General features: G+C 35.3%; 1 protein-coding gene and 1 pseudogene across 1 annotated transcript; one reads left to right on the forward strand and one right to left on the reverse strand.

Moving 5' to 3' along the window:
* LOC110738394 overlaps positions 1 to 22,006 on the forward strand; it is a 37,124-nt pseudogene extending 15,118 nt beyond the window's left edge.
* A 1,973-nt stretch (positions 22,007 to 23,979) lies between these two features.
* On the reverse strand, positions 23,980 to 25,771 carry LOC110738282. The gene is made up of 3 exons (XM_021918653.1): positions 25,048 to 25,771; positions 24,643 to 24,876; positions 23,980 to 24,511 (listed from the first exon to the last, which is right to left on the reverse strand). Exons 1-3 carry the CDS (start codon positions 25,216 to 25,218, stop codon positions 24,113 to 24,115), a joined length of 804 nt encoding a protein of 267 aa, XP_021774345.1. The 5' UTR covers positions 25,219 to 25,771; the 3' UTR covers positions 23,980 to 24,112.
* Between the last annotated feature and the right edge of the window lie 613 nt (positions 25,772 to 26,384).

Consider the following 26,384-nt stretch of genomic DNA (forward strand, 5'->3'; position numbering starts at 1 on the left):
TGCGAGAACTCTCCTATGTTTTTTATTTTTACTCGTATGTTCTAAATTTTTACTCACGTATTCTAAATCTTAAATGAGTTAAATCAAATGTTCTAAATTATTACTCATTAATTTTAAATCTTAAATTATTTGTTCTAAATCTTTACTTATATATTTTAAATTTTAAATTGTGCTCTAAGATTTTTAATCAAACGTTCTAGATTTTAAATCATATATTTTAAATTATTACTCGTATATTCCAGACTTTTATTCACATGTTCTAAATTTACTCATATGTTTCTTAAAATATTTTTTTTACTCATATGTTAGAAATTTAAAATCAGGTGTTCTAAATTTTTACTCACACGTTCTAAATCTTAAGATGTTCTAAATTTTATTCATGTGATCAGAATTTTTAAATGAGGTTTTTAATATTTTACTCATTTGTTCGAAATCTGAAATCAGATGTTCTAAATTATTACTCATGTAGATGTTCTATATTTGTACTCACATGTTCTAAATTTTAGATCTGTTTTCATATGTGTTCTCACATATGGACCTATTCTCACCGGGTCATACATACATACATGCATACATACATACGTACATGCATACATACACACATACATACATACATACATATATATATATATATATATATATATATATATATATATATATATATGATTTGATTGTGAAAACCCCTTTTGATTCATATTAGAGTCTTGTTTATGATATCATGAGATTCTACGAATTGATTTTACTAAAATGAAGTTATGTTTACGGACTATACTTCAATAATTTTTGCTGAATATTATTTGAATAAGGTGAAGAGAACAAAGCCTAATTATTAGTGATTATTATATGAACTCGTAGTTAATTTAGTTGAACTTAATATTATTTCCTCATGTAAGAGGTTTGTTGAGGCTAAGTTATAGTTATCTCAAATAGCGAAGAATTTATTTGTATTCTTGTGGCTATGTGTATGATAGGTAGCTTATAGCAACATAGGTTCAAAATTCCTATTCTGTTGTTTTGGAACACACTAGCTCTTATTTGTTTTGACTTCTCTTCTATTTATGGATGTTTTTTACCTTTTGTCTCTTTAATTTATAAAGCCTAATTATAGTTTGTAAAAATTTCTAGGGTTTTGTCACTGATAATGGAATGGCTATGGAGGAGCTCTTTGGAAATGACGAGAATCACCGTAAAGCTGACGCATGTTTAAGTATAATGGCTGCTCGAGCTGCTACAGCGTTTGCTTCTATGAGGGTATATATATCATCCTACCAATGATTTATGATATGCTTAAAGGGTTTTAGCTCACTTTGTGTTGCCTTTAGGAGCTTCCTTTTGTTCGCTACCGTGCTGCCAAATCTCTTGATACCAACACAATGACCACCTATCGTGATTTAGTTCCTACAAAGCTAGCTGCTGGAATCTGGAATCATCTGACAAAATATAAAACAAGCATTGCTAACTTTCCCCAGACAGAAACTTGTGAGTTGCTTGTTCTAGATCGATCTGTTGATCAGGTATATAAATTTGATTCTTGATTATATGTTAGTTCCAATAATATTTACTCTTTACCTGTTAAGTATATTTGCCACTCTATATTTCAGATTGCCCCTGTCATACATGAGTGGACTTATGATGCCATGTGCCATGACCTTCTGTTTTTGGAAGGGAATAAGTATGTTTATGAGGTATCAAATGTTTGTAGTCCCCTGTCGATTAATTCTAAAAATTTTCTTCTACTTCATTGTTTTCATAATTATATTTATATATCTAAAGAGTAAACTGTTCAGGTTCCAAGCAAAAGTGGAGGGCCTCCAGAGAAAAAAGAGGTCCTTTTGGAGGAGCATGATCCTATCTGGTGTGAGCTTCGACATCTACATATAGCTGATGTGCGTTCTATCCTTAATTTGTTGTTCAATTAAGATGAGTGAATATATTTTGATCTCAATCTGTGGTGTTAGGCTAGTGAACGACTACACGAGAAAATGACCAACTTTGTGTCAAAGAACAAAGCCGCACAAATCCATCATAGTTCCAGGTTAGCTAGCCTTCTAGTCTTTATATCCTTGTTAATGTATATTGGAAGGCTGTATAACAGATATGTGTTGCTTTCTTGATAATAGTAGTGCAGTCTTGTACTTAGTGGTTATCAGCTTATTTTTTTTATTTGCGATGAGTTATATGTTATGTTGCTACGAAATGCCCGTCTCTATGCAATTTCGTAATTTAGAACTGGCAATACAAATGCAGCAATATCAAATCTCAGTTTTTGTATCTATTGATAAAATTACTTCAATCTTCACTTTTAAAATGAACAACAGACCAACTGTTTTATGTTAGTGTAAGCCCTGTTTAAAGCCTGTATTAGTCAATATGTGTTAAGAACAGTTGCTGATAATATAGTACACCGATCAAATTATGAGATTGGTGAACTCATCTATTGATCTTATGCCACTGAGTCAAAAGAATCAACTGCCTTCCACAACTTTTATTTTGTGAGATATTTATGCTAGCTTTCAAGTGGAAAGTCTCTTATAGTGGAAACATGCTTCCTTTGAGGGATTTGAGGAAGATTATTCATGTATCTTATTTGAATGGTTTATGATCTATAATTTGATTATGATCACCAAATTTTGAAAATTTGGTGCAACTTTTGGCATTTTGACCGACACTTTGTTTGGATAGCAAGATCGAAAGGAAAGGAAGGGGATGGGATGGGAAAGAAAGGGAAGGGTATGGTGTAGTTCATTTTCCCTCCAATTCTCTTCAATTTTGGGGAGATGATGTTTAAATAAATTCTTCCCTTTCCCTCCCCTTCTTTTCCCCACCTTATCCAAACAAGAAAAACTTGTTACCCTCCCTTTCCCCTCTCTCCATTTCCTATGATCCAAAAAAAGTTTTAAGTGAAAGGGGATACAAAAAGCACAATTTTGAGCTTGTGTAGTAAAAATTATTTTTGTTTATGAATATTTGTTGTTTATTTTTAAGGCTTTATAATTGAATTTTCACAGTTGTGCTTTGATTACTGTATTTTATCTCTATGGATACGGCTAGGCTTTGAAGTTCGTACACCATAATGATAGGGAAGTGAGGGGTTACAAATAGATATTGATTACATTGTTAAATCTATTGGCTCATATTATGTACATTTAAGCTTACATCTATTTTTAACTACTTTGGGGTTGGCAAAGCTACATTTGGGTATTTAGGTAATCGGCGAGCTGTTTCCAGCCTTTTACTAAGAAGTTTTTTGTTTTCCAGTGTGTATCTTACCCTTAGCTTCAATAATTTTTCAGAGAAAGTGGTGAATTGTCAACACGTGAGTTGCAAAGGATGGTTCAAGCTTTGCCCCAGTATAGTGAACAAATTGACAAGCTGTCTCTGCATGTTGAGGTTAGTTTCCAGATGACTAAGCACCAAGTTTTTTTTGTAGTAAAGTTGCTGCTTTCATGATAACCTTTATAATTGTTGTTCGGAGTTGGTATCCGTTTCATGAGCAATTGCCTTGAAAATGCTCATTTTGTTTGTTCTATTCCCTATTGATGGTTATGGTAACCGTTTCATGAGAACGGCTTGGAAAATGTTCATTTCGTTTGTTTCATTCCTTAATGAGGAAGGAAGTCTCTGCGACATAGACCTAGTAAAAAAAAAGCACGTTTGTTGCAAAGCATTCATGGAACTTTTGTTTCGGGGAAATTGTCAATTAGATTATTTGCCTCAAGCTTTCTCATGGGATCTTTCATTGGCTTCTTTAGCCTAATGTTTAGAGGTTCACTAGGTTAAATCTAGTGCAATAGATGCACAGTTGTGAAATAGTTATACTTCCTCCGTTTTTTATAGATGCATCACTTTTGAAACTGCAGACTCCTAAGCAATTTTTGGAGTAGAGAGAGAGAGATAAATATAATAAAGAGGGTCCATATGACATGAGAGATATCAATCAATCAATCAAAGCCTTAATCCTATAAGTGGGGTCGGCTACATGAACCAAAAACGATTATTCCGTATGGTCATCCACATAAATCTTCCTCCTTTACCCCTTACGATCAAATGCTTCATGCTCGTGCAAATCCATATACTTCATATCCTTCCTAACTCCTTACAACTAAGTCATTTTCGGTTTCCCTCTCCCTACCTTCCACTCTTCCACTCTTCGTACCGGTGCACCCTTGGATCTCCGTCTTACATGCCCAAACCAATGCCTGCCACACTATCTTTCTTGCGAATAACCTCATTTCTGATTCTATCTCTTAAAGTGTTCCCACGCATTCATCTTAACATGCGCATTTCCGTAACTTCCATCTTTTTAATGTGCTCCTCCTTAGAAGCCCAACATTTTGTACCATAGAGCCATAGAGCAACACTGGTGAGTACAGAATTTCCCTTTAAAATGTAGGAGAATGCTTCGGTCACATAACACTCCCGTGGCCGCTCTCTATTTAAGCCACCCTAACTTATTCTCGCGGGCCACGTCTTGATTAATGTCACCATTTTTCTTGATGATCAACCCAATATATTTAAAACATTCACTCATGGTCAAGTTCTTTCTGTCCACTGTCCAAACTCATTACATCATCGCTTGTTATACCAAATATTCAGTCTTACTCTGACTTAGCTTATACCCTCTAGATTTCAACCTTTGCCTCTATTGCTCCAATTTGGCATTAACACCATCTTTAGGGGCCGTTTGGTTTGCATAGGGGAATCAGGATGAAATGCAGAAAGGGAATGAAGGAGAAAGGAAAGGAATTCCCCTAATTTGGCGTGGTTGTTTGGTTGTGTCCTAGAAACTGCTCATTGATTCACTTTGTTATTGTTTGGTTTAGAAATCAGAAATTAGAATATCAAATCCCTAAAAAAATAAAAAAATAAAAAGATAAATTATTGGTCAAATCTCATCTTTATCGGCCTCAAATCTCATCAAAGACCACTGCCTCAATGTCGCCGAAAACGATCTCACGCCGCTGCTTCCAGAACCTCCGATGGTAACAATCTCGGTTGTTTTGGAACCTTAGTCAGCGAATTGAAGTTGAAGAAGATACGAATAGAGTATGGTCGGCTAGGTTCATCTTCCTCGTGTTCTGGAACCTTGGTCGGCGAGGTTCATCATCTTCTTCGGCAAGGCTTCCAGAACACAAGATTCCAGAACCTCACTCTTCGTTTCTGGTCGGCGAGTTTATGGCGTTCCGGTGACTCGACTCGGCTTACCGGCCTGGTCGGAGAAGAGACGTTTATTATCAGTGGTTAGAGGTCGACGCCGGCCTAGTTCTTTGAATCTTCATGTGAGGGTTTGAGAGGAGAGAGAATGGTGGGTAATGAAGAGGGGAAAGAGAATGGAAAAGGCTTGGGGGGTGGGGGAATGAGAGTAGAATTAATTTGGGTAAACCCAAAAATAAAAAGGGGGAAAGGGAATGAAAAAAATTGACTAACAAACAACAACAAAGGGAATGATTCTAGTTTATTTTCTTTCTCTTTGATTAATACCCCCAACCAAACGGCCCCTTAGTTTCATCCACCAAAACGATATCATCCACAAACAACATACACCATGGAACCTAGTAAGTGAAAGAGAGAGGATTTATTGATGAAAAAGGAAAGTGATGCATCTAAATTGAAATGTTAGTAAGTGCTGCATCTAATAAAAAACTAAGTAATGAAAATCAAATAAAAATGGTATAATAATATAAGGGCTTGACGCACCAATTATTCAAGTATATAACCACATGTAATAATTATAATGAACAATTTAATATTTTAGGATGTTTAGTTTAGATTTTTTGTAAAGAAAGTATCATTATTTAGATATAATCCTTTGTTATGGAAAGGATACTTTATTTTTTAACCAAATACTTTTAGAGGGAAAATTTTTAATATGATGCTGCCGAGTGTCCCTCTTATTCTCCTTTAGTAATATGCAATAGATATGCGTGAATGGAGTATGCTCATTGTATAATTTTTGGGACGTTTTCCCAAAGTAAGCTTAAGTAGCAAAATATATACGTAAATGGTTGCGTGGCAAAAGTATTTACCAAACTAAGCTTCCAGGGTAAAACGCTGTCTCGTACAGCGTTTTATGCCCTGGTTTTTTTTTTATAAAAAAATCAACTTAAAAACGCTGTCTCATACAGCGTTTTACATGTTGACTTTTGTTTTTTAAATTTCGTAATTTTTGATATTAAAAAAAAAAAATTTACATTAATCGCTGTCTGAGGCAGCGGTTTTAGTGTATAATTTTTTTTTATTTTTTTTTTCTAGTTTAAAAACAAAAAAAGAAAATTTTTTTTTCTAGTTTAAAAACAAAAAAAGAAAAAAAAAATATTATACACCATTGCGTTATTATGATAATGATTGTATTCTTTGGGGTGGATAATTATCAATATGTGATAATGATTGTATTATTGGGTGGATAATTATCAATATGTGATAATTATCATATCGTATTCGAGTATTGCGGTTGGGGTTGGGATACGATTGTTGCCTCCTATCTTCTTCTCCTCTTTGTATTTAAGTCCATATTCACATGATTGCAATATACTGAAAATACATATGCTTTGATTGCTGTCATTGTTTTGTGTTTAACAAAATCAATTCATGAGCAAATTCTACATACCATCCAAAACGAAGGTGTGTTGCTCCAGTAAAGCCACAACAGAGGACAGAAAAGGTTAAAGGTAGGAGTATAGTGAAAGTGAAGGAGAAAAGAACAGTAGAAACTTTGATTAAAGGAGTGAAAACAGGAAGAGGGTCAAATAATTGGTAAAAACCAAATATAAAAAATCCTAGAAGGAGACACTAATCTATAGTGCATGAACATTACGTGTAGAACAAAGAAGAAAAAAGGTTAATTAAGCTAGGAAAATGGGGCACCTCAAGAACACAACAGCTTTAATATTTTTTTTTTCAAACTAGAAATGAAAAAAAAATAAAAATAAATTATACACTAAAACCGCTGCCTCAGGTAGCGTTTTAGTGTTTTTTTTTTTTTTTTTTTTTTTTTTTTTTTTTTTTTTAATATCAAAAATTACGAAATTTAAAAAACAAAAGTCAACATGTAAAACGCTGTCTGAGACAGCGTTTTTAAGTTGAATTTTTTATTAAAAAAACTAGGGCATAAAACGCTGTCCGAGACAGTTTTACCCTGAAAGCTTAGTTTGGTAAATACTTTTGCCACGCAACCATTTACGTATATATTTTGCTACTTAAGCTTACTTTGGGAAAACGTCCTAATTTTTGTTCATGGTCTGTGTGCTGATTTACCAAACGAAATTTCCTTGCTTTCTGGGACACTATTGTACTCCCTCTGTCGCACAATTTTGTGCCTATCTATCAAAAAAACATGGTAATTAAGGAGAATGGTAGATGTAGGGGAATATTTAATTGTAAAGATAAAAAGTAAAGAATATTGTATGGGAATAATAAAAAGTAGAGAATATTGTATGAATAGAGAAAAAGTTAGTGGATTGGCTACATTGTCGTCCATTCCAACTTTGCTAATCTTAACTTCACCTCTGATAGTCCACTCCCTCAATAGGTGAAATCGCCGCATGACATGAACCTTATGGTGTTGCCTTGGCTCCTTGGTCTATTAATAGCCCCGCTATTATCACAAAACAGGCCTATTGGTCCCTTGATGGAGGGCGCCGCACCAAGTTCATCAATGAACTTTCGAATCCAAATTGCCTCATTAGCAGCTTTGGAAGCTGCCAAGTATTTGGGTTCGGTAGAATCCGCAATTGTGCTCTACTTGGCACTCTTCCAATTGAATGCTCCTCTATCAAGACAAAATATGTATCTAGATTGTGATCTAAAGTCGTCTCTGTCACTTTGGAAACTCACGTCGGTATAACCTTCAACAACCAAATCCTTACTTTTACCATAAACTAGAAATTTATCCTCGTTCCAATGCGCTAATTGGTATTAGCTTGTAGCGCTTAAGACGTACAACATATCCAGCCTTGTACATATTATGGCGTACATGATCAATCCTATTAGCGAAGCATATGGGATCGCATTCATTCTCTCTCGCTCATCAAGTGTCCAAAGTCTTGCTTAGAGTTACACCATGAGACATGGGTAGGTGGCCTCTCTTGTCATCCACCCTATTGTACTATGCCAGTACCTTATCGATATAAGTACTTTGACTCAATCCAATCATCGTGTTTTATTTATCCTAATAGATCTTGATGCCCAAAATGTATTTTGCCTCTCCAGTCCTTCATTGAAAACACTTTCCAAGTTAAGTCCTTACTCTAACATTGAAATGCTCAGTGATCAATATATCATCGAGTTATAAGAATAGGAATGCAATGTCACTCCCACTGACCTTCTTGTAGACACAAGACTCATTCGAATTCTTAATGAAGCCAAACTTGCTCATCATTTCATCAAATCGCAGATTCCAACTCCTGCTTGCTTGCTTTAATTCATAAATGGATTTCTCAAACATGCATACCTTCTTAGCGTTGTTTGGATCCATAAAACCCTCATACTATGTTATATACACAATCTCTTCCAAAATCACATTAAGGAAGACGGTTTTGACATCCATTAAGCATTGTGACTGGTGAAAAGGTGTCATCATAATAAACGCTAGGAATTTGCCCGGAACCTTTTGCTACCAATCTAGGATTGTATATATATATATACGTTTCCATATGTCAGTGTTCATCTTGAAAATCCATTTGCAACCAATAGGTGTGTAACCTTCAGGCAAATCAACCAAGTCCCAAACTTGATTTTCAAACATAGAGTTTTTCTCGGATTTCATGGCCTCTAACCATTTAGGAGAGTTAGAGCTTGCCATAGCTTGCTTGTAAGGTGCGGGCTCATCACCATCCATCACTAGGATTTCATGATTCTCGGTTAATAAGATACCAAGGTATTTCTCTAGTTCGGATCTTTGCTTTTGCGAGCTACGCGGGGCAATAGGTTGAGCATCAACATTGCTGTCAACAAGCGCTTTTAAAGCCCTTTGATTGTCTTTTGTTGCTCATCCTCTCAAACTTCATCAAGTTCGATTTTTCTCCCACTTTTTCGTTTCTGGAAAGATGCTCCTTTTCCCAAAAGACACCATCTTCCGCACCAAATACTTTGTTCTCATATTGATTCTAGCAGTAATACCCCTTTGTTTTTTTATACCTCATAAAGAAACATTTGTCAGATTTTGGTGCAAGCTTGTCACACATGAGTCTCTTAACATATGTTTCGCAACCTCAAATCTTTGAAAAAGACAACCGCAGAGGTTTTTCTATCCATAATTCATATGGAGTCTTTTCAACAGCTTTTGACGGAGCACTAGTGTTAGTGCAACAGTTTGAAGTGCATGTCCCTAAAAAGATATAGGAATATCGACTAGACCCATCATGGATCAAACTATGTGCAACAAGAGGTGTTAACATTGAAAGAATACCATGTTTTTTCACGAATTTATTGCTCATATACTCGCCGCTTGATCCGATCGAATGGCCTTGATATTCTTGCCAAGCTTTTTCTCCACTTCACTCTGAAACTCTTTGAACTTTCGTGGTTTATGCGACTTTAATATCTACTAAAGTCGTCCGTGAAGGTGATGATATAGTGATGACCATTTCTTACAGTCGTGCTCATTGGCTCACACACATTCGTGTGAATGACTCCCAATAAGTTACTTGCCCTCTCCTCTAACTTGGAGAAGGGTTGCTTTGTCATCTTGCCAAAATAAACAAGACTCGCATTTTTCAAATGACTTCAAGTCAAATAAATCAAGAATACCTTTGTTAAGAAGTTTCTTGATGCGTTTAATGTTTATATGGCTTAGACGACAATGTCGCAAGTAGGTTGTATACAACCCATCGGTCTTAGCCCTTTTTTGTGGTAATTTAAACATTATAAACCTGTTTGACTAAAGAAAGCGCATAAAGACCAATTTCCAAACGTGCGATTTAATAAAACATATGATCAAGATAAGATAAACAACTATTGTTTCTATCTTGATCAAAACACCTAGTGTCTAACGCCAAAGTTTCAAAATATGTTCGATGATAACAAAAACATAATAAAACCAAATTAGCTCTAATACAACCCATGGGGCATAAACAAAACATCGTGCCTACATACACGGCAGAAAGACCATCTTAATTGCCCGTTTGTAGTCGTACATCCACTTGCCAAGCATCTCACTTGTCCTTGGTCTTGGAAAATAGAAAGAAAGGAGTGAGTCACATTTTAGTATCCAATACCCATGTCATGCCATATGCAAGTTTAAAGTGTATTGTGAAGATACATGAGGTGGAAGCAACACTTTCTCTTTCCGCATCTGTGCTGAACTTCTTGCATTCCCTTTTGTAGTGGCCATATCCACTAAAATAGAAGTATTGCAAACCCCTTTTCTTGAGGTCTTTCTTCTTGGCATCTTGGTAGCCCCATATGACAAAGAGTCAGCCTTATGAAGCAATTTTAGCACCTCACCTAGTGAGTGTATCTCCTTCTCGATTACAATTTGATTACAATTTGCATCCGAAATGCACCATAACCCGAGTGAAGTGAGCTAAGCAACTTATCAGCCACCATTTCGTCCTCGAGAGGGATTCCAAGTAATTTTGTATGGTCGAAGAGCCTTACATCTTAAGAAAATGGGCTTGTAGGGGCATACCAAGCCTATGTCTAGCATTATAGACCTTGGAGCACACTTGAAACCTCTCTTTGGCAAGACACCCTTCTTCCGGAGGCTTGATCTCATGCTTATAAATGACCTAGTTATGTTATAATCATTCAAATCCCTAGAGTTGGACCTCATGTTGATAAGTTCCTTAAGGCTCTTGATAAGCATATCCGGAAGGTATGAGGAGATCCTTTTCTTCCAATCCTCGTAAGGGATATTTTCATCAAGTTTGTGACCTTGTCACAATCCGAGGATCAAGCAGCATGAGTCTCATCACTCATTAGCCCTTTGGAGTATAAGCTCGGAATGGGAGTATCCAAAATATATTCCAAGGAACTATTCCTTAGTCTTGCAAAGTTCCTCCTCCCATTCCTTGAAGTTTAAGTTGAACATTAACTTGTTATGGAGCTGTGGACACATGTTGTTAATTGCAGACATTATACCACAAATGAAAAGAATTGCAATAAATAATCATTAATAATACAATAAGTTTGAAATTAAAGCATATTTGCAATTTTCATTCTTATTAATGTTTTATTCACCCATTCATAAATTTGTCCCATTGAGGCGGGAATAAAACGATTCTAAGATCCCAAAAATTAATAAGTGATTTAGCATGCTTTGACTTGCCTTAAAACTTATAATTTTAAGGTAAGCAATCCAATTGTTAATAGTTCCAAACTATTCTTGGTTGATAAGTTGTCGCATCTAATGCTTTCATGACACTTATCTCGTTTGCCACAATATCTAAAGATTCCTTATCGATATTGTTAGAGTTTAACAAAACTAACGCATATATCCAATATACCTTACATCCCTAAGAAAATGATGATGCCTTGCTTTGGCATAGTCCATTACTGACTTTCAAAGATTTAGTAAGTTGTTATTTTGGAATGACAATTTTAACTCAATTTTCTGTTTCCATTTGGTTTAATTTACGTGAACGTAACTAATCATTTAACATGAGAAATCCTAAAACATGCATCTAAATATCAAGATATATAAGTAATACCAATAGATATATATAAATGCATAGTGAACTGGCATGACCCTTTGAAAATTATCTTGAAGCATCCCATCTTCAATCATGAAGGTCATCTTGGCACCTTTTGGATTCATCTTCAAAGATACGCCGTCTTCTTGACTTCACCATTAAGCATGGAAGTATTGGAAACTAGGAGTAATCTAAATAAATTAAGTACAAAAATACTTAACGCCACGCATTTCGTATTTAGATTTAAAAAAATACATCATGGAACGCAATCCATATTTTCTATCTCAGTTAGAGCCATACTAGTCACTTTTGTAAACCTGCATGAGAACATTTCTAACAATCCATTCACCCAAAGTGAATGGCCCATGTATATATTACAAGTAATACGAGCAATAATACAAAACCATGTATCAAACAACCGCGCCCTAGTTACCAACTTACGTTTTTAATCCAATTAACATACCTAATTAAAACTAGTCGAGTTGTTAACCAATTATGTTAACTAACACAATTTATAAGCATAATTAAGCGTTACACGCTCAAAACCGATTAAAGGCACTCCCACTAAAACCCAGATGCATTTTAATTAAATTAATCCAATTAAATTTAATTAAGCACCCTAAGTCAATTTTGTCAAAATTACGCGATCATGTGAAAAATCGATGCCTAGCCTCGTTTAAACCGCAAAACCGAGGCAAACTCGATGAAGCTAAAACCGAGGCACTAGCTTCCAAGCCAAGGCCGGCCGGCGGGGGTGCTGTTAAGAGCATCTCCAATGGTATACAAAGAGAACCTGCTTGTAAATTAAATAAAATAAAAGGCATGTAGCTTACTATTGGAGTGACAATATTGATGTAGCTAGAGCAAGCAATGTTGCTCAAACAAGCTACATTGCTTGATCTTCTAAACAAAACTTCATCCTCTTATATTATGACATGTGTATGATAGAAACTACTTTATGATTTATTTATTTTTCCCAAGCTATAATATTCTATTGCTCACCATTGGAGCACTTTGTAGCTTAAGAAAAATTAGCTTGAAATTTTGATGTATCAAGGTAAGCTACAAGCCTTTATAGCTTACCATTGTAGATGCTCTAAGCTGCCTAGCCGAGTAGCCTTGCTAGGGCTCGAGCTGCTACCCCAGCAACTTGTGTGCGAGTGTTGCTGCACAGCACAGCAGCCCCACAACATGTCTATCATGCTTGTGTGCCGTTGATGGCATGCTAGTGCGCGTGCTAGTTCTAGCAGCCCCAGGCCCCTGCAGCTTGCAGCACACACCAACGCACACACCCGCACCTACACTCTCGGTCAGTAGCTTAACATAGCTGCGCGAGCCGAAAAAATCATTTGACTTCATTTAATTCCAAATCCATTTTTGAATTAAATATTCAGCAATTTGAATAATTTTAAGTTCAACTTAATTACTCCAAGTTAAGTGCAACAATTAAAATTATTTCCAAAAACCATTCTTTAATAATTTTAGGTCATTTTGATTCAATCAACATTTTAGGGCATGCAACATAATTAAATTAACTCATCCAATGATTAAATTAATTATGACTTTGACAAACTAATCAATTAAATTAATTAACCATTCAATGGAAAATAATTTATTCAATTAGGACTCAACCATGTTTGAATATTGCAACCATCCAATAAAGAACAATATTCAAACATAAACATGAACATGAATCTCAAATTGATTTCCAAAATCATTAACATTCAAATTTTGTTCATTTAGGGCTTTAGTTAGTCACGATCTAAATCAATCATCCAATAAAGATTGAATCTTTAACTATCTTAGAGGTCGTTAATCACATTTCACATAAATTAAGTCACTTAGGGAAATCCAATTGCATAATTAAGCAAATTCAAGTTTATGTGAGAAATTGAGCTCTCCAAATTAAGCATCCATAAATTACTAAATATGGCTTCACAATATTTAACGTGGGAAAAATTATAAAAAAAACCCACGACGACGAGCACCCAAAATAATCCACTATATGAAAATGAAAATAGGAGAGTATAATAATTTGGGGTGGCAATTCGGGTTAGCAGGTCGGGTTCGGGTCAGATTTCAGGTTAATTTCGGGTTGTGCTAAAAAACTATAAAAAAAAAATAGTGTTAAACCTGATATTATTACGAAATATGAAATTTGGGTGAAATCGGGTCGAATTCGGGTTCGGGTCGGGTTGGGTTTCTCTCAGTAACTTCGGGTCAGGTTTGAGTCGGGTTAGGGATTGCCACCCCTAAATAACCCTTGAAAGGATGAGTAGTACAAGAAAACTCTTTACTATGGGAACTCACAAAACAGTAGTACAAAATAAGGAATAGTGGATTCGGGAGATTGTGTGTAAGTAGAAACTCCGATCATGATATCTTAGAGAGTGGACATTTGTAAGTAAATTCTCTCTAAGCATAAATAATGTATGGAAGGACACTCATAGTGTGTATGGTATGTATCAGAGAATCGGAGGATGATATGGGTGGATCAATGCTCCCAAATGATGCCAACACCACTATTTAAGGGAATCTTCTATACACATGCATGTTCTTTAAAGGAAAAATTAGTATTAATAATCTGTACTTTGATCTATTTTCTTTTAATAATCTCAACTTTGGATTATTTTGGAATAATTCGAACTTTGGGGGTTGTTTACTTTCTTCAACCCCAAACCGATCAACAAAAGTCAATGACCTGTTATCACAAGTTATGTGACACGTGTCACATTGTGATTGGTCTAAAATTTTAAAAAAAAAATAAAAAAGAAAATTTAAAAATACTTAAAAAAAAAAAAAAATCAAACCCCCGCCAGCCCTTCCCCTTTCCCACCGGAATCCCAAACCCCAGTGCTAGGAATGGAAATAAGCCTCCTATCATAGCTACATACGTGAGACGCAAGAAGGGAATTGTTTGATGCTTGAGTTTGTTAAAAGCTTTCTGTTATTAGCATTCTGTTAATTGTAATAATGAGTCTGTTAGGGGGCTTAATAGTCTTTACTGTATAACAGAATATGATTCTGGTGTCTAGAGTTTGTTATGCTAATAAAGCTATATAAAGGCCTAATGGTGATCATTAGAGGATCATCCAGAAAATAGAGTTGAGTAATTGGGAGAGTGCTTTCCTCTCGAATGAAAGCTAGCTTGTATTAGTGGTTGCTCTGGCCAGATTAATACAGCCCCTGATTACAGCTCTAATTCTTCTTCTCTCTCTCTTATAATTCTGTTTTCCTGTTTCCTTCTTTTTTCTGTATTACTGTTCTGGTATCTTGCACCCAGCCATCCTAATCCCCCTTACCCCATCGGAAAACCCACCCCAATCCTCTCGCCGGCCAAGCGTCGGCCCTCCCCATTCCTCGAACCACCACCCTCAACTCGTGAGCGCACTCCATGAGCTTAGTTCAATGTTGATGCTATTGGAGGCCGAAATTGATGAAATTAGGTGCCGAATTGCTTATTGCAGGTGGCAAATTGGTGATGAGGTGGTGCTGAGTGATGCGGCCGACGAATTAGGCTGGTGGTGATGGTGGTTGTTTGGAGTTCTCGGGTTGTGCGGTTGTTTGGGTTCAGCAAGGATGTGCTGGTGTTTGTTGTTGTTTGTGGTTATAGCGTGTGTGGAATGGGGTGGCTTGCCGGCGAGAGGAAGGGTGTAAGTTTTCCGGTGGGCGATGGGGCTGGGTTCCGGTGGGCGGTGTGGTTCTTGGTTTTCCAGAATTTTTATTTTATTTTGTTTATTTTTAATATTTTTGGCTAATTAACTCTTCACACGTGGCAAGAAAATGGAGTAAAGTTGGGATTATTAAAAGAAAATGGAGTAAAGTTGGGATTATTAATATCAATTTTTCCTTTAAATTCTCCACATAAATATAGAATCTTCACCAATTCTAGATTCTTCCACAAATCTCCATCAATTTTTCAATATATGAGAATTTTCTAGAAAGTTTTAAATACCTTGAGACATAATTAATTGGGCTTATGGAAATTAGGCCACACTAACCCAACAACCTTAATTAGTTAAGGTCCAAAGATTTAAAATTTTCTCGTTTCAAACGAAAAAACCGTCGAAATACATGTTTAGGTGGATTTTGGCCTCTGGAAGCACTTTTTTTAATACTTCATGGGTAAAGTTTGATTTAGAATGCTATTTCCACCCAAAATTCACTACTTTTTTGTCGAAATTTGGGTTCGTTAGCATAATCAAGCATTAATCCGATTTTATCCAATAAAACGGAAATACTAATCTAATTAGGTTGTGAATCCAGATTTTAAATCCATTTTAAATCTCTTAATTAATTTTAGTCGTAAAAATTAAAAAAAAGAGGCTCGTGATACCGTTGTTGGGTTTTACGATATTCCGAACACCGTGCGCATATAATAAATAGAGCAATAAACACATAAACACATAAAGAGAGAGACTATTTACTCTCGATGCGTGCTTCTCCACGTACACAAACACGACCCTTGATGCCAAAAGCCTTAGATCTGACTTATGTGATCCTCCCGCTCTTGTGCCTGAACTAGGTTAGGTTTTGTAGCTAGACGAAACCACAAACCAAAATTTGAGTTTTACGATCTACAAAGGTTTTCTCACGGTTTATATCGAAGATGCCTTTCTCGATTTCAACTCAAGTGATTTTCCTAAATTTTAGTGTTGAACTTCTGATAATATGAGAAAACTAGCATTTAATTTAATTCTTGAATATCTAAAAGCAACATGGTCCCTTGGTTGGCGTGTAGCTTGCCCATGTCGTAGCTTCCCCCCACCAGCAAGCCACACACTTGTGATGTGTGTGTGATGCTTGCTGGGTTGCGGCCAAGCACTTCCTTGCGATAGGCACCCGGCTAGCTTATCTTAGCCAAGCCCTCGCATGGCTTATTGCTAGCTAGGCCATTGCGAGGCTACGGTTAGGTGTTGACCTAGACATGTTGTTTGTCATATTTCTTCGTCTCGTCAGCTCCTAGAAACGACTCGACGTTAAACGCTTGGCTACGGCGCTCTAAGTTCGGAATCTAACATCTGATTTCATAATATCTTTATTGACGTATTGAACCCTTCAGATTAATTCATCACCTTAGTTCGGTTACACGATTGACGATTAGGTCTGACTCGCAAGAGCATAAGCTGTTACTGATCGGAAGCACCCTCTAGCTAGGCATTCCGATCACTTGCCTTCAATGAATAATTAGCTTTCCTAATTAATTCCAAACCCTTTATCGGAGTAATACACTCGTTCGAAGGACACCATTCCTTTCAAAGGCCTCTCATGCAACCATGTGTTACTTCTCCACACTCTCATTCATGGCATCATGGCCATGAGCAATAGTCCTAAGTGATGCTTGTCCACAAACAACAGCTAAGACCACATGAATTATGACTTTGCAATGCATCCATTACCAAGTCTATCTTCTTGTTTAATGCTCCTTTGCCCCCAAATATGAGTCCCATTTGCCTTTTCCACAATTTTTTCGGAAAGTGAATAAAATAATTCGATAATGGGGTTTGGTTGGTGAGTATAAAAAACAAGAGTGGGGTTTGGTTGGTTAAAAGTGAATAAAAAAGGAATATATTGGGGTTTCATTGATTAAAAATGAATAAATAAATAGATAAAGGTGAAATGGAACTTTTATTTAGGGACAATAGTTTTGGGTGAGAGATTATTATTTGGGGACCGAGGGAATATGTTTTTATTCATCAAGGATAGGTTGGAGATGATATTGCAGATAGGGCTATTATAAGATCTAGTTAAGCTTTGTTCACTTCACCTTAAAAAATTAATAATAAGTAAAAATAATTTCAGTTCAGTATAATTGAGTAACTTTTAAGATGAAATATAATAGATTATCAATAAAAATAATTTGAGTTCAGCAAAAATAATATCAGTTCAGTAAAATTAATTTCAGTTTAGTATAAATAATTTAAGTTTAGCAAAAGTAAGGTGAAGTGAACGTGACCTTACTCATGGATAGACTCTATTTTAGCATGGCGATGCAAACTTTATTCTTTTATATAGAACCAGATCTATGGTGGTGGAAATCTTTTGGATTTTTTCTAATATTCCCCTCTAATTTCAGTAAAACTTGTCAGTTGTCGCATAATTTGATAGGTTTGACAATGTATCTTAGTTTAGACCATTACACTATCTGAGAACTGCTTTGTTATGGAAATTAATGCAAAACTAAAATTAATGTATATTGTCAAATCGTAAAAATGTTAAAAATTTTCGTTAGTTCCTTTGTTCTTTTCCTATTGCAACATTTATCTCATTTGGAAGTTTAATCTTTCATGTCAACTTCAATTTTGACACCCAAAATAACTTTCTTGCCGTTTGTCCAATGGTCTCTCTCCCGTTTACATAATCCCATGGGTCAAGTGATCCCCACTTTTTTAATTTGTTTGCCCAACCATGTGTTGTAATAGATAGAGAATGGAGATAATGGTAATATTTTTTTTCCATGGTGCTTATGATAAATCGGTTTGGTCCTACAGATTGCAGGAAAAATAAACCGTATCATAAGAGAGCAAAAACTTAGGGAGGTTGGTAAACTGGAACAGGATCTTGTCTTTGGTGATGCTGGAACTAAAGAAGTTATCAAATTTTTAAGCATGCATACGGTAGGGACTTTGTAGTCTGAATCATGCATCTTTTTATCTGATATGAAGTTTGTAATACTTTTCTGACAATGTTGAAGCCCCTTTGACAGGATTTAAGCCGTGAGAATAAGTTGCGATTACTGATGGTTTATGCAGCTATTTACCCCGAGAAATTTGAGGGTGACAAAGGTTCACAGTTGATGCAGGTAAGTGTTTGTGTTATTGATGAAAAAAATTATTGGGTGTGTTCCGTTGAACTAATATACTATCTCTCTGTTGTTCATTATCTTTTACTTTCCTGTTATGAGTTTCCAAGTGCTTTTAAAGAATATAAATATTAAAGCTATAGAAAGCCCTAGAATAAGTTTAAGTTCCCTGTTCTTCCAGTCACAGTCTAGTCCAATTGAGGGGTGATATAAGGGTTCATAATTATGCATTTAAGTGTTCGTGTTGGAGCTGGAAAGTTTTTAAGGGTGAGTTTAGTCAAAAATTTGTCTTCCATATTCTTTAGTTTCTTGTTTTCGATTTCCAAGGGTTTTATTTAAGAGTGAATATTCAAAAGCAATAAAATTTCAGGAAGATATTTTAAAATCCCCCTTTTCCTATAGTCACACACACCCTCCACTGTCACTGTTGTCCAAGTACGTCCACGGATCACCTCCTCTCCCTAGCCTTGCCATTTCCTGTGTGACATTTTTCACCCCAATAGTGGTTTGATGGTGGCTTTCCCCCCATAAACTTTATTTGATGGTCATGGTAGAATGTGAGTTGGGTTCCTATGTAAAGGAGAGGGTGAGTGTTCTGGAAAGCATTTACCTTCGGTTGAAAAGTCAGAATACCTTCTGGGTACTTTTGTAATTCTATTATTAAATTACGAAAAATGAGAAAATGTGAATTTTTTTTGGTAGGAATTTTAACATCATCGCCTCAATATTTTCACCATAATCGAATGTATGCTAAATTTTTTTTCTGAAAGTTGTTTCAATGAAAGTAACATTTTGTGTGATAGTGTTTAGCAATTTAGCATGAAGTTTTCTCTTCCTTCCTTTGTGTGTCTGTTTAGGGGTAGGTGAAGGGTGGGTATAAGTTTTTATGAATTGCAATACCTAATTTCCTTGCAGATGTTTTATATTCACAAATCTCTACGGCTGTTTCATCTCTTATTTGTCATGAGAGGATCCAATGTCACAAGTTTGCTCTTTATTTTTCCTGGATAGAGGGGTGTACGTGTGCTACTTGCTTGACAAGTTAGGAAAGAGGGGAAAAATAAAGGGTAGTAGGTTAAGTTTTTATCATATTGGTGCAAAAATGTTTTCACTGTTTTAAATCTTCTATATTTTTAAAGTTAGGTTTTTACTTGTAGTTTTAGTTAACTATTTCATTTGTTTCTTGATTTATTCAGCTAGCAGGGTTATTATCAGATGATTCAAATGCAGTTAATAACATGAAATTGCTTGGCACACCTCCTGAAACAAAGAAAAGCTCTATAGGAGCTTTTGCGTTAAAGTTTGATAATAAGGTGTGCCATTTTAAAAAAAAAAAAATTCTTTGCTCTCACTAATGTCTTGTTCTTACTGCATCTTCTTCCCCTCACATAATTTTTTTTGTAATCAGAAAAAACATGGAGTCAGAAAGGAACGTGTTGGAGAAGAAACAGCATGGCAATTATCTCGATTTTATCCAATGGTTGAGGTATGCATAATGGGTCATGTGCCATGTAGAAGAAAGGCTGCTTGGTTAATCATGACTTTGGGGATTTGCTTATGAAATCGTTAAGATGTTTTGAACATTGAGGACTGCTTACAATCTCATTGGAAAGCAGGAGAAAGGATTTGTGTTCTGATAATTCATTTTAGCTTACTCCATTTTACCCTGTTCTTATTTTATTTTATCTTATTTTATTTTTTTTGAGTTTGTGGGGGCACTTGTCGTCGTATTCAAGGTACATCATTACCTGAGATGACATGTCATGGTGGTTTTTGTTATTATGTTTGCGTCATTGTGGCATTTGCTTATTTTATCAATAAAATGTGTATAAATTTGATTACGGTAAGGGAGATTGACCCAATAAATCTTTCCAGGAACTTGTCGAAAAACTCAGTAAAGGTGAGCTTCCTAAGAATGAATACCCATGTATGAATGACCCAAGTCCTACATTTCATGGTGCTACACATCCTGCTGCGATACAATATACTGAGACCCCAGTTGCACACTCCATGAGGTCGAGACGTACCCCAACATGGGCTTCTCGACCTCGTAATTCTGATGATGGTTATTCGAGGTAATACTTGGTATTTTCTATTGAGTAGTAGATTACTGTAGTTGGCCACTTGTTAATTTTTTACTGCTTTTGGGCAATGGAGTATTACTGTTGTATTTAGCAACTCAAATCCTCTAACGGTTGTCTGCCTATTCTAGTCTCTGCTAGAGGTCAGATTATTAAATGCAGTTTTTCATTATTTACTTCTAAGTTCTATACATTTCCCTTCCCAGTTTACTTTTGTCATGTTTGGATAGCTATTGTAGAAGGAAATAGAGGGTTAGGAAGAAGAGAGAGAAGGATGGGAGGTGAGGATAGGGAAGAGTGAGTTTCCATTTACCTTCAAAATGTTTCCAACAATGCAAGGATTTGATTCATTTGAATTAATACTCCGTAATAGGGAAAGAATATGGATCTCTTTAATACCTTTCCCTGATTCATGATTAAACCAGGGAAAGATCAATCCCTCACTATCTCTTCTCTTCCTTTCCCTCCATATTTTTACTCTATCCAAACTTAGTGTATGTTAACTCTTCCAATTACCTGTTTTGTGGCCGACTATATTGCAAATTAAGGGTGGCTGAATTCATATTTTCTTTGTACTCAAGGTTGTGTTTTTTGGAAATTTATATTGTGAATTTGTTTTTCTTCTGTGTTTAGTGATTCAATTCTCAGACATGCTTCTAGTGATTTTAAGAAGATGGACAAGCGTATCTTTGTATTTATTGTGGGGGTGCTACTAGATCGGAGGTAAGTGAAGTTTGGTGCATTTATGCTATTGCAACTCTTTCAGTGGTTGTGATTAATAGCTGAAAATCTATGATTCTTACAGCTGCGAGCTTGCCACAAGCTTACGACAAAGTTGAACAGGGAAGTCATTTTGGGCTCCTCTAGTGTTGATGATCCTCCACAATTTATCACAGTAAGAACATTTAGTTTTTTTTTTTTTTTTTTCTCGTCTTTTTTTTTTTTTCAAGTCTGGTACTTGATGGGTTAGCAACTTAGCACTTCTTTGTTTCTCGTGGTGCATCAGCTTGTCTATTTGTCAATTCAACTTATCACATACATCCTATGTTTTTTTATGCAGAAATTGAAGCTGCTTTCAAGCGAACTTTCGTTGGATGACCTTGAGATATAAAGGTTTTTCATGAAACTGTTTGTCCTGATCATTCATTCTTTTCCTACTGTGTAAATTGTGTGCCATTAGTTCTTGGATTCTATTTCTCAGCGTAACATGTATCATATGATTCATATCAATACGTACCGTTGAAAAGAAAAAAAAATGTGCTTTTGATTCCAGAAGAATTTCAGCAATCTCGCTGTGTCTTGTGTGGGTCAAGCGATATCTCTGTCAATAAGTTTGTACTACTGAGATGTATTGAAATTTCAGTCGCATCAGTCAAACTTTGTAAGTAGTTTATATGTAACTAAACGGTATACTATTTTTTATGCGGCGTACCTGCACCATCTTGTGAATCTTGATCCAGAAAATGCGAAAGTGTTTGGGCTTGTTTGGTTCTTGGGTTTTTCCATGACTTTTGCCTTTTTTGTTTGGTCAAAAAGTCATTTTATGTTAGGTAATTGGCTTTCTATTTGATTAAAAATAAGCTTTTTTTGCCAAAAGTCAAAAGAGAGTAAGGCTTTGTTTAGTTAAACATATTTTTACTTATTTCAGAAAAAATAAGTTCAAATTAGATCATTGTTTTATGTGCATTTTTTTTATCGCAAAATATCTTTAATTTCGAATGAAAAAATTATGAAAATTACATATTAATAAAATACATATTATTATGAATCTAACAAGATCCCATGATATTTTTTTTCCTTACCGATTGTCGTACACTTAAGGTTAAAGTTTGGTCAAATTAGACAATCAGATCAGACCAGATCGGATAAATTCAGATAAGCAAAATAAGGTGAACTCAATAGGGCCTAAGACTAGCTTTTTAGAATTGACTTTTGGCTTTTCATCTTTAAAATTATTTTTATGCCCTTATGGTTCACTAATAAATAATGTAATAATTACAAAAGGTGAGCTTGTAAGGCCCAACTCATGCCCAGCTTTATATCCATGAAAGAAGCTCCGCTTGATAAATGGTGTCAAAAGGTGACTCAGATTGGGCCAAAAGCATGATACGTTAAATTATTATTCGAATAATTAGTTTGTATAATTATTTTTTGGGTTGCATTGCACATCCTAAGGTAGGAATAAATTCGGGTTGCATTTGATTATCAATTATCCACTTCAAACTGGAAAAGTATTCGGCTAATATCAAATGGACATCTAATTTTCTCAAATTCATTAATTTAGATTGTGATCAGACTCAGGTAATGCCAATGTTTTATTAGCAATTTAACATAGCTCAGTTCGGGTCACTAGGGTCGGATTCGATTTGATCGTGAGATAAGTTTTATGAAGATAATATACTACCTCCGTTAATTTTTAATTACTTTTACACAATTTTTACAATTTTACTTTAAGCAGTTTTAACTTTGGCGTGTTGTGCAGGAGCTTTTTGAATACCTTTGTGATTTGACTTTTGTATAAAATGTTTATGTATATTAGGATGACTTATTATCAATTTATTTAAGGTAAGTTTACAATTAATGTAAATTTTTACACAAAGTAATAAAAAACTTGTGAACGTAAACCTATTTGTTCTCAGTTTCCTCTCTCTCTCTCGGTTTCTCTTTAACTATGGGTTATAATTTTACTAAGATTATGAAGATCATAACCAGCAATTTTGTTGCTAGAGAAGAAAATTATGTGATTTTTCTAGCTTAATTTGATAATTTGATCAAATTTGCCTTTAATCTTAGGATGGAACTATGAAATTGGTCTAAAATCATGTAATTTTTCGAGCCAAATGTGATAATTGAATCAAGTTTGGTTGCTAATGTGTTATAGAACCCTTTAATACTAGAATATGCAACTATGATATTGTACCTTTTCTCCTGGGCGGCCGCCCCTCCTGCCCTAGCTCGGGCCGTGAACTTAAGCTTATGTGAATTTAGGGTCATACACGAGTTGCGAAACATAAATTTTGAAAACTTTACTTTGAGGAGTTTAATTGGTATTAATTCATAAAAAGGAAAAGAAAAGCTCGATTCAATCTTGACCCGAGCTTAAGCTTATGTGTTAGTGCATTATATTCTTGAATTAGCTTGATGTCGCGACTAAATTGTTTTGTCAAAAAATTATCTTGTTTCACCAAGGTATATTGATAGATGAACTAGTGATGGATATTCTAAGCAGTGATACTCGGTTTTCTTGTTTCAAAATGGATGTGATACTACTGATATAGTAATGTCCAGATATTTCTCCAATTTTACATATTTGTGAGTTCTGAACTATGCAGGAATGGGCGTCATAGGGTCAGTTATAAGGTTATCTCAGGGCATATTGTTGCTTGCAAATGTAGTGTCGGTATACAATGAAGACCGTTTTCTTGCTCCAAGAGGATGGAGCTGTGCAGATTCTGTTTGATCGATGAACACATTAAAGAGGCGATTTATGCGTCTTGCTTTCAGCCTTCAGTGTTTTCGATTGATTCTAATACTTCTCAACATCGCCTGCATCAGTTACAAGATTATCTATGGATGAAATCACATGGCAATTAATTATCTCATTCAAACAAGATGGAGTTGAAGTTTTGAAGCTCCAGGGAAGGAGATGCTTGGTTTTCTTCAGTCTGGACTGCTGATGCTTGGTTTTGAAGTTGTGAAGCTTGGTTTTCTCCAGTAAAAAAAGCATGGAGTGTTGAAGCTGTAGTTTCACTGTGAGTTACTTCGTTTTGATTGTTCTTGGCTTGTATGTTTGATAATGCTTCATTAAGCTCAGCCATGAACGCTGACTCATCAAAAACATGTGCTGGATCAGTGTATTTGATGAGCATCTTGTCAACAATTATGGTCTTCAATTCTTTTTGTATTTGTACATCTTCAAACATGCTAATGAAAGCATACATATCAGAAATTTTTTTTACCAGCGTTGCTGCCATTGTTGAAAACTGGGCAAAGTAATCCTTCAATAAACAGGAGAAAGGAGTGTAAAAGATTAGAACAATATGTAGAACATTAAGAACCACAAACATTAGTAAGAACAATAAGTTTCTAAGAACAATAAGTTTCATTAAGAAATGAAACAGTAATTTACCCGTGTTTCTAAGGATGCAGTTGGATTTTCTTCCAATCTCAGGCACTGGAATTCCAGTTTCTCACTCTCAATCTCAGGCACTGGAATTCTTGGAAGAACATGTCCTCGACCATAACCTCGTTCTAGTTCAATCTTCATCCTTGAATGAATCATGTCTTTATTCCCAACAAAGGTTAGGGGAATTTGCCTTGGAGGATAAGCATCTCCTCTTTGAAGTCTATCAAAATAGACAATCTGATTTTAAGCAATATATAAGAAAGATTAGAACAATATGTACAACAATATATAGGCATATAAATTAGAAAAATTAGGAACAATAGGAATACAAATTAGAAACAATACGCATATAAATTAGGAACAATGAGTAGAAAAGATAAACAATAGGTAGAGGAGAGAAGTAGTTACCATCATGAAAGGAAGTGGACCAGTGAAATATGATGATCCCTTTTTCCATTTTCTGACTGCTTCAGTCATGCTTTGTTTTGCGAACAAACACCAATCAAGTTTGCTCACTTTGGTGATATCCTTACAGCTACATAAAAATTTGAAATTAACAGATGTGTTATCTGTTGACATTACACAGCAATTAATCGCAGATGCAATGAAATTCAGTAAAAACTCAGTGGACACATCTTGTTTTTTTTTTGTTCTTCTAAGTGATTTACAAGGACACCGAAAGTTGGACTTCCAGTGTCAAGCCCAAACTGACTCCTCCATTGCCTTAAAAACAGTGATTTGTCTTCTCTCTCTTTTCTCTCTTCATCAGAGACCTCAGAGTCCTTTTTATCAAAATTAAAATTTGTTCTTGGCTCTTTAATTTTGACTGGACCTTGGGGCAGGCCGTAGACTACATGAACATCCTCTTCAGTTATTAGTATCTCATTGCCATTGAAGAGTTTCAAAGATGTTCTATCGGGGTCAAAGCTATTGACCAATTCTTCAGAAAAACTGCCATTGTGAGCATCTAAACTTAAGTGAAGGAATCCACCAAACCCCAAATCATTGATAGCATCCTTATGTTGAGGCGGAAGGTCTTTTAAAACCTTATTTATAAACCTCTTGGCGGTATGTCTCTGTCTCAATGCTTTGTGTTCTCTCATCTGCTTCTGTTTCTGCTTTTTTTCTCTCATCTGCTTCTGCTTCTGCTTTTTTTGACTGCAGGAACAATAGGCATATAAATAAGAACAATAGGAATATAAATTAGAAACATTAGGCGTATAAATTAGGAATATTAGGCAGGAACAATGAAAAGGGCAAAGGGCTGATCATTATAGGAACAATAGGCATATAAATAAGAACAATAGGAATATAAATTAGAAACATTAGGCGTAAAAATTAGGAATATTAGGAATATAAATTAGATTAGGCGTATAAATTAGGAATATTAGGCAGGAACAATGAAAAGGGCAAAGGACTGATCATTATTCCAAACATTAGGCATATAAAAAATTAGGCATATAAAAAATATGCAATAAATTAAGAACAATAGGAATTACAATTAGGAACATTAGGCGTATAAATTAGGAATATTAGGCAGGAACAATATGCAATAAATTAAGAACAATAGGAATTACAATTAGGAACATTGGAATATTAGGCAGGAACAATATGCAATAAATTAAGAACAATAGGAATTACAATTAGGAACATTAGGCGTATAAATTAGGAATATTAGGCAGGAACAAATGGATTTCTAAGCCTAATGTGCTGAATTGCCCAGCCTTCCCACCACTTGCCCCTTC

This window comes from Chenopodium quinoa, unplaced genomic scaffold (assembly GCF_001683475.1).
Source record: "Chenopodium quinoa cultivar QQ74 unplaced genomic scaffold, ASM168347v1, whole genome shotgun sequence".
Classification (NCBI taxonomy): Eukaryota; Viridiplantae; Streptophyta; class Magnoliopsida; order Caryophyllales; family Amaranthaceae; genus Chenopodium; species Chenopodium quinoa.